A 9,229-nucleotide genomic window follows, 5' to 3' on the forward strand; every position below is an offset into this window, starting at 1 on the left:
TTGACGTCGAACTTAGGTGGTGGTCACATTAATGTGACTGAACCGTGTACTTTCCAAAACGCGTCGCGTTCTAATAACGAAGAAAGCTCTCAGTCTGGTGGTAGATAGCGGTCTTAGTGCTTTGGCTCACCAGTGTTTGTACCAAGTTTGGCTGAAACTGCACCAGAAGTTCCAGAGATTTTTTCTGAACGGATCCCTACAACTATGAAGTCACAGGTGTGTCAGCCCAAACGTAGTCTCCCGCTAACAAATCATACGTTTCCTAAACTTGGTTGTAATGACTCCTCGTAGTTCACACACACACACACACACACACACACACACACACACACACACACAATTTTCGTGTACAGAAATGTATTACAGTGTTAGAACCAACAGCCCTCGAGAATGTGAAGGTCTCTATTTCTGTGTAAGTTTAGGAAACGTGCACTAAATATACAAGAAAGTTAACTGACTTTGGAGCTAACAACTACCGAATTTCATAGCTTGCATCAAAGAATTGATCTGATGTCTTGTCACTACTCTTTTCTGCACTTGTCTTTCTTTCTCCGGAAGAAATGAAGGTGAATGGCATATATTCCGCAGACATAATGGTCTAAGACAACTTCAAGTGAAAAGATTTGTTAACTACAAGAAGATCTGTGTCTTGCATTACGACCAAATCAACCATTTAGCGAGATTGCCTGAAGCTAGAGCCTGCATTATACCAGGAACTCTTCATTACCAAATCACATAAATTCCAACAACGAAATCAACGTCCATAACTTAATAACGTTATTTTCTGCCAGCGATGATGTTCTCTCCCAACAAAGGTGTTTCAAATTGGTATTCTTATAATTTGCAGACGGTCAATCTGGGAACATCTGAACCAGCAGCTGGCACCTCCATGAATGTCACCGGTTGGGGCACTACAGACACAGGGTCAATCTCCAGCACACTTCAATACGTCACCGTCGAGATCCAGGAGCGCTCGTCGTGCAACAAAACCTACGGCGGCACAGTCACGGAGCGCATGATCTGCGCGGGTGTAGAGGAAGGCGGCAAGGACTCGTGCCAAGGAGACAGCGGCGGGCCGCTGGGGGCGGGATCCACCCAGTATGGCATCGTCTCTTGGGGCGCGGGATGTGGTCTGCTGGGGTACCCTGGCGTCTACTCCAGCGTCGCTGCTCTGCGTTCCTGGATTCAGGATCAAACGGGTGTATAGTCAAGTGCACCTCGTCCAGAGTCATTTTGGGTACCCAAAAACATCGAATTTCAATAAAGAATTATGGATATAAGCGTGTTCTTAAATCATCATGACCAGTGTTCTACCTAAAAGCAGTTTTTCCCATAGCAATTCTCCGTGCCCTCCTGTCTTCTGCTATCCTCTTCTGGTTCACATAATTTCCATATCCCTTTATGACGTCTAACATCTTGCATCCCCTCCTTGCTCTCAGTCTCCTGTCACGAACTGAACCTGCCAAAGCGTCTGTTTGCAGGCACTCCCGTCTCGTCGAATGTCCCATCCAGCTCTTCTTGCTTTCTACTATAACCTGCAGCAGTCTTCTTCTGCCACCAACCCATTCCAACATTCTTTCGTTACTTGCTCTTTCCACCTAGCTTATCCTCCCCACTCTCCTCCGCATACACATCTCAGATTCTTCTAGCCTCTTTCTCATCATTTCGTCTCAGTTTCCATGTTTCTGCTCCCTAGAGCGCCACGTTTCTGGCGAAACACTTGCCAAGCCTTTTCCTCAGACCTTTATCTAGTTGGCCACATAATAATCTCCTTTTTCTACAGAATGCCTCTTCCGCTATAGTAATGCGAGTTCCAATCCATAATGGCATCTCAAGCATTCAGTAATCATACTTCCAAGAACTTAATAAACTCTCTTACTTGGCTTAAAACAACTTTCGCTATCTTAATATATGCCAATCTCCTTCGTTTTTGATCACAATAATGTTTGTTTTTACTGTATTAATTCTCATGCCACATTACACACAAGTGTCATTTTATTTGCAGTTCGTTTACTTTCTGCGTCGTGTCATTAACAAATCATATACATTCTATTCGGTTTCCACCAATAGACACCCCTCTTTTTCCATCTAAGTCTTTCGTAATAATCTCTTCAATGTATAAGTTGCGATGTCGAAATTCAGACAGTTTTTCCAGTCACTACCCACACCCTTCTGAATGCATATTTAAACAATTTGATCGCATCTTCACACATACGCACACGCTCTCTGCTGGGCTGCCCTTATGCTGGTGTCCACTGCAGTGCTCCAAGGCAGCCAGGAGGCGTCCACACACCATCCACCGTAATCTATGGTGCACCCAGGCTCACGACACCACCCAATGAGGGACTGCTAGCAGTCTAAAAGTAAATGCACAACTCCTGGTTTTAGCACATTGGTTGTACAGAGACTGTCGATCAACACTCAAATTACACGATGCATACTGAGAGCACAGAGAGGTCCTCTTCCTGTGGCAGTGGACGCAAGCTTCATTTTTTGTGACTGTTTGACAGTCAAGATCCTCTTTCTTCGCGATTGCGTTTTTTTCTTTGGAATTCCTACGTCAAGTGGCTACTTCTGTTAGCAGCACTTCCATCTCAAATCAGCAGACCAAGCTCTCTCAGGATATTACAATTGCAGCGCCAACAGCTAACATTTGACAAAGATCAAAGTACTGGAAATATTTCCTCCTCATGAGATCTGTGATAATGGAACGAATCTCACATTGAAATATCAGTATTTACAGCAACCCTATGACTGGACATATTTTTCCACGTAAAATCTTTTGTACCCTGACAACTGGACATTCAGATTGAGGCTTTGACGCAACATTTTTTTCTCGATGTAAAATCGGAGAATCTATACCAATTTTACGAGCAGACATAGGTTGATCACACCTCCCCACCCCCCCCCCCCCCCCAACCAACCTCATTTTCCATGCACATGTTGTAACACTAACCGCTACATGTTAAGATTTTCCACATCTCTTACAACATACCAAAAACATTCTTGCAGGAAAAAGGCTCGCCATATATCGCGGGTCTTCTATGCAGGAGTATTTGAGAACACCTACATGTATTGCCCATAACCCATGTGATCATGAACACTGCCAAACGCATGCTGAGCAGTAGGTCATTATTCACCCACGCCGAGGACGCCTAAAACGTCACCATCTGGACAGTCCAGCTACCGCAGAGCAGAAGTCGGCGTCCTTTGATGTCTGATAGCTGTGAAACCACTTCCGCTGCCTCTCATGTGGCTACTTCCTGTTTGTGTGGGAACCAACGTCTCCAAACACGCAGACGGAGGTTTTCATCCCTCCTCAGCTTACTGTATCCCTATTGGCTGATGCAGGGAACAAAGGCAGAGCTCGCGCAATTGTGATATAAAAATGGGGGGAAATAATAGATTTGAATTATATAATTAATTGTTTAATAATTTACAGAAGTCAAATAGATCCTTTAAAACACTCACTTCACCTTACAACGTTCCTTCTCCATAATAAAACACATTTTAAATGTGAGAATCGTACACAAACATTATTCAAATCAAGTAATTAAATTTCCGCCACAAGTAGACCGTAACGCTACATATATCCAATGTCTTGTACTCAACGACGTTTGAGAACACGTGCACCCTACTTAACCAATACGTTTGCACTAGACATATCTGGCGGAAAAAAACTCTCCTATCACACACACTCACAATTGTGAATCACGTACAATCTGCTGAGTGCCAGAGAGCCACAGCCATATCGCCCAGGACGTTGAGTCTTCGTTCGTGCACCAGTCGAGATAGACCAGCACTGCATCAGCCCTGCTGGCACTTCAGTGCTCCAGCCATACCAGATGCTGAGAGGCCGGAGACACTGTTACAACTGCTTCTCAAATTTGCACATAAATTCAGAGAATACTCTGGTCACATGCAACAGTGTACTCTGCCCAACACATTCTATTAGTTCATTATTCACGCTCCTAGAGGGCGGTGTGGTTAGGTCAACTACAGACTCCTACCCCACCTGTCCAGTTTGGGAGGCTCAGAGACGACTCGCTCTGTTAGTCAGAAGTGTCCCTTCATTCCAATCACCGGCAATCTAACCCAAGCACCCAGATGCCAGGCAGAGTTGTAGCAATCCGACCACATATTTATCAGTGTAATTACAATTAACAATTACTAGCAAAGCGCCAATCTGGAGATATTTCGGAATGAGCAAAGCATCGGAATTACCTTCTCCTGACGACCTATGCTCTGGAAATACAAATTTCCCTCGTAAATCTATATCCTTTTTACGACTGGACGTAAGATTCCACGCAAAATCTTACTTATCCATTATGGCTATCTATTAATTGATATCGCAATTTTCCATGTCAAATCTATACCTCCCTTATGACCTCACATAGTCCCACCTGCACTGAATTTTCGGTTCAGTCACATGTTCAATATAATCTTCTATTTTCTGTTTCTCAGTATGAAACCTTTTGTTTATTTCTGTAACCTCAGTTTGGAGTACTAGTACTTTTGCTGAACAAAAACCATGGCCTTATCCATCTTACTCATCTTTTATTCTTGCTTTTCAGTACATGGCGTTTATTTGCTTCATTTCTTTCTTCAGTTCTTTAATATTACCCCGTGAAGCCACTCTTTAGAAGTATAGCAATGGAAATATTTATTTTTATTTAATTTCAGTTATTTTGATGAGTTATTATGTCAATTTTTGTTTGAAATTGATAAGTTTATTAATAAAACAAAATAATTTAGGTTTTTGAGGAAGCTAAAGGTTTCAGAATATCAAGTAGATGTTACATTGTCCAACGTTTTGTTTTTAGTAGTAAATGTTTCAGACTGTAGCGATATCTTCTGTTCTGTTAGCTCTCTCACAGTTTGAATCTCCGTTACATTTACGTTTGTTACTGAAAAGTGTTATTTGTAAAAGTTCCGTTTCGTACAAGTTACAAATAAACCAGAATCAAAAGTATTCTCTAGTTCAGCTTCGTTATTTATGGATTTTAATATTTGCAGTTATTGAAATGTTACGAGTTAAGTTCGGAGGCTGCTTTAATAATACTACACCGCATTTATTATACACTCCTGGAAATTGAAATAAGAACACCGTGAATTCATTGTCCCAGGAAGGGGAAACTTTATTGACACATTCCTGGGGTCAGATACATCACATGATCACACTGACAGAACCACAGGCACATAGATACAGGCAACAGAGCATGCACAATGTCGGCACTAGTACAGTGTATATCCACCTTTCGCAGCAATGCAGGCTGCTATTCTCCCATGGTGACGATCGTAGAGATGCTGGATGTAGTCCTGTGGAACGGCTTGCCATGCCATTTCCACCTGGCGCCTCAGTTGGACCAGCGTTCGTGCTGGACGTGCAGACCGCGTGAGACGACGCTTCATCCAGTCCCAAACATGCTCAATGGGGGACAGATCCGGAGATCTTGCTGGCCAGGGTAGTTGACTTACACCTTCTAGAGCACGTTGGGTGGCACGGGATGCATGCGGATGTGCATTGTCCTGTTGGGACAGCAAGTTCCCTTGCCGGTCTAGGAATGGTAGAATGATGGGTTCGATGACGGTTTGGATGTACCGTGCACTATTCAGTGTCCCCTCGACGATCACCAGTGGTGTACGGCCAGTGTAGGAGATCGCTCCCCACACCATGATGCCGGGTGTTGGCCCTGTGTGCCTCGGTCGTATGCAGTCCTGATTGTGGCGCTCACCTGCACGGCGCCAAACACGCATACGACCATAATTGGCACCAAGGCAGAAGCGACTCTCATCGCTGTAGACGACACGTCTCCATTCGTCCCTCCATTCACGCCTGTCGCGACACCACTGGAGGCGGGCTGCACGATGTTGGGGCGTGAGCGGAAGACGGCATAACGGTGTGCGGGACCGTAGCCCAGCTTCATGGAGACGGTTGCGAATGGACCTCGCCGATACCCCAGGAGCAACAGTGTCCCTAATTTGCTGGGAAGTGGCGGTGCGGTCCCCTACGGCACTGCGTAGGATCCTACGGTCTTGGCGTGCATCCGTGCGTCGCTGCGGTCCGGTCCCAGGTCCACGGGCACGTGCACCTTCCGCCGACCACTGGCGACAACATCGATGTACTGTGGAGACCTCACGCCCCACGTGTTGAGCAATTCGGCGGTACGTCCACCCGGCCTCCCGCATGCCCACTATACGCCCTCGCTCAAAGTCCGTTAACTGCACATACGGTTCACGTCCACGCTGTCGCGGCATGCTACCAGTGTTAAAGACTGCGATGGAGCTCCGTATGCCACGGCAAACTGGCTGACACTGACGGCGGCGGTGCACAAATGCTGCGCAGCTAGCGTCATTCGACGGCCAACACCGCGGTTCCTGGCGTGTCCGCTGTGCCGTGCGTGTGATCATTGCTTGTACAGCCCTCTCGCAGTGTCCGGAGCAAGTATGGTGGGTCTGACACACCGGTGTCAATGTGTTCTTTTTTCCATTTCCAGGAGTGTAATTCTGAAGTTAGTCTCAGTTCAACAGCAGTTGAACAATTTTCATGAAAAAGTTAACTTCCGATCGGAGCACAAAGCGATCTGCTGTCATTTATTTGAAGAATTTCACAGACTATAATCCAGCAGCCTCTCTGACTTTCAGTGTGTAATCTGACGCGAATACTTCATTTCAACGAGTATAAGGTGTCAAAATATTTATTTTCAATTCTGAGAGCTTGAAATTAATTCTAATTGCAAACAAATAGTTGCTGTTGACCGAATTAGACTGAGCTTTCTTAGTAATAGGGCTTGTGAATAAAACATTTGCGACGATGTCAAGCTACGTTACGTCCGCTATTACTGTTTCGTGAGATTTTAATGAATTTTGTGACTCTTCCTCTCAACTTTCAGTGAAACTAAGCTGAACACGACCCTGGGATCGAAGACATCACCAACCGCCAACATAATAAACTACAGTTTAGTAGCCACGAAAGACTACAAAAAGGCGGAGGAGGCAGAATTGGCGACCAACGTGGGGCACGAAGATAATTAAGACATAACGATTAAAAGGACGAGAGAAATATCAAGATTAAGTAATTATTAAGAAATCAACTATTAGTCAAATTTCAAAACGAGATTTTACGTAATGAAGACAATAGAAATGGTAATTATCAGTTGTTAGACTTACTATTAACTGTGAAATATTTCAATGTGTGTGACTATTCTGTGACCTATAACTGATATTATGTTCTGTTATAATGTATGATCCTACTATGTTTGCTGATAAAAATTTGTGACGTAAATAAGCCTGTGAGAAGAATATCCATACACGTCACGTGCTGATGGTTGACGTATGACAAATGATCTATCAACAAAAAGATAATTACTGATAAATGTGCCACCGTCTTAACTGTTTTTCCCTCTTCATGTTTATTGGATCAGCATATCTGTAGCATAGTTGGTGTAAAAAAGGCAAGGGTTTTTTGTAGATTGACAGTAATTTGCCAACTCATAATAGTATATGTATGTGTACCTATAACGTATGGCGATTGATTTTACCCGCTAACTGTGAATAGCGAGATTATTTAGGACATGGTTAAGACACGTAAGAGTGTGATAGATGATAAGACAGCTGAAATGGATTGGGTTAGGAGTATTCCTGACAATAATGAGGCAGAAATGGAAACAAATTCAGACATCTTTAACAATGCGTGTAGATAATATTGAGCTGCATAATTTAACTAATGCTCAAATGGGTTTAGAACAATCCAATATGTAGCTGATTACCAGTTAGATCTGAAACATCCCCTTAGAACAATCTATACAAGACTGTGCTTAAACTGACACACAATATTTTTAGCGCAACGCAATCTGACTTTCAATAATCCCTACAAAAGAATGGCCCTGACTAACATTAACCTATACCTTTCACAAATCACTTACCTCACAAAGATCTTCGTTACTCAAGCTATTGCAATACAGCGAGCGCCACTACTGCCAGCTAAATAAAAGATTCAAACTACTGAAGGCACTAACTACTGATAGGCATAGTTAGCAAATGAAAGATTTTGATAGAGAACAAACAATGTATTTACTTCAATAGTGTTCAAAAGTCATAATGTATATAGTAGTTCATGACATCCAGTCTTACAAATTTCAAAACTCCCACATGTCTCTCCCCACATCCACCACTGCTGGCGGCTCATCTCCAACTGTTCAACGCTACACGCTGTTAACAGCCAACAGCCCAACGCTACAATAGCCAACAACAATGCAAACCAGCCACAGACTGCACACAGCACAGCCAGTGATTTTCATACAGAGCGCTATGTGGCGTTACCAATAAAAAAACCTAAACAGCCTACTTACATAGCCCCCATGCTCCCCACAAAAAATTTTACAAATTGTTTTGGGCACTGGCCAATACAGATTTGAAAAACTTTTTCATAATTACAGTAAGAAAGATATCAAATGCACACACTTATTAATACAATGTTGGTCAAAAGCTAAAATTTTCTCAGTCCGTAAGGACAGTCCTGATCATTCTTCACAGTAAAACTGCCGTTTCTTTTCTCAAAGTCTGAGCACTAAAAGACAACGCACATGGAAGTAGTGGATTTCCATGCAGTCTTGAAGAAGTAGTGTTGTCCTTCCAACGGAAAGACAGTGCTGACTCTTGACATGCTGACAGGTAATGGGCCACAACAGAGCAAACCCACAGCAAAGTCATTCGACGTTTTGAAGAATATTGGTAGGTAGGTCATCACAGAGCAGACCCACTGTAGTCCTGGTAGAGATTACAGTATTGGTGGGTCATCAGAGGTGCAGACCCACCGTAGTCCAGGTAGAGATTGTGGTATTGGTGGGCCACCAGAGGTGCAGACCCACTGCAGTCCTTGTAGAAATAATGGTACCGGTGAGTCAGCAAAGGTGTAGACCCACTGTAATCCTTGCAGAAATACTGGTATTGGTGGGTCATCAAAGATGCAGACCCACTGTAGTCCTTGTAGAGATGGCCAGCAGCCATCTGTTGTGACTGTGCAGGTGCACAATCACCGTTGAAGAGTGTTGCGGAAATATAGCAAGTCCATAACCACCACTTGTGCACTCACAAAGTTTTTTTTTTAATTGTCCTTAGAACCAGCAATGCTGTTATCCAGTCCCTTGCTGAATTATTAACACACGTGCAAACACTATCAGTCCCTACTTCTCACATATTGTCCATATACTATGACCAACGGAAACGT

The 9,229-nt window shown here is 43.6% G+C and overlaps 1 protein-coding gene across 1 annotated transcript in view; it reads left to right on the plus strand.

Moving 5' to 3' along the window:
• Positions 1-1,207, plus strand: part of LOC124788930 (trypsin delta-like) — a 47,311-nt gene extending 46,104 nt beyond the window's left edge. The window contains exon 2 of the mRNA XM_047256217.1: positions 848-1,207. Within this exon, the coding sequence (XP_047112173.1) occupies positions 848-1,207 (360 nt within the window). The remainder of the gene's footprint in view (positions 1-847) is intronic.
• Positions 1,208-9,229: the final 8,022 nt, after the last annotated feature.

Source organism: Schistocerca piceifrons, chromosome 3 (assembly GCF_021461385.2).
Source record: "Schistocerca piceifrons isolate TAMUIC-IGC-003096 chromosome 3, iqSchPice1.1, whole genome shotgun sequence".
NCBI classification, from domain to species: Eukaryota; Metazoa; Arthropoda; class Insecta; order Orthoptera; family Acrididae; genus Schistocerca; species Schistocerca piceifrons.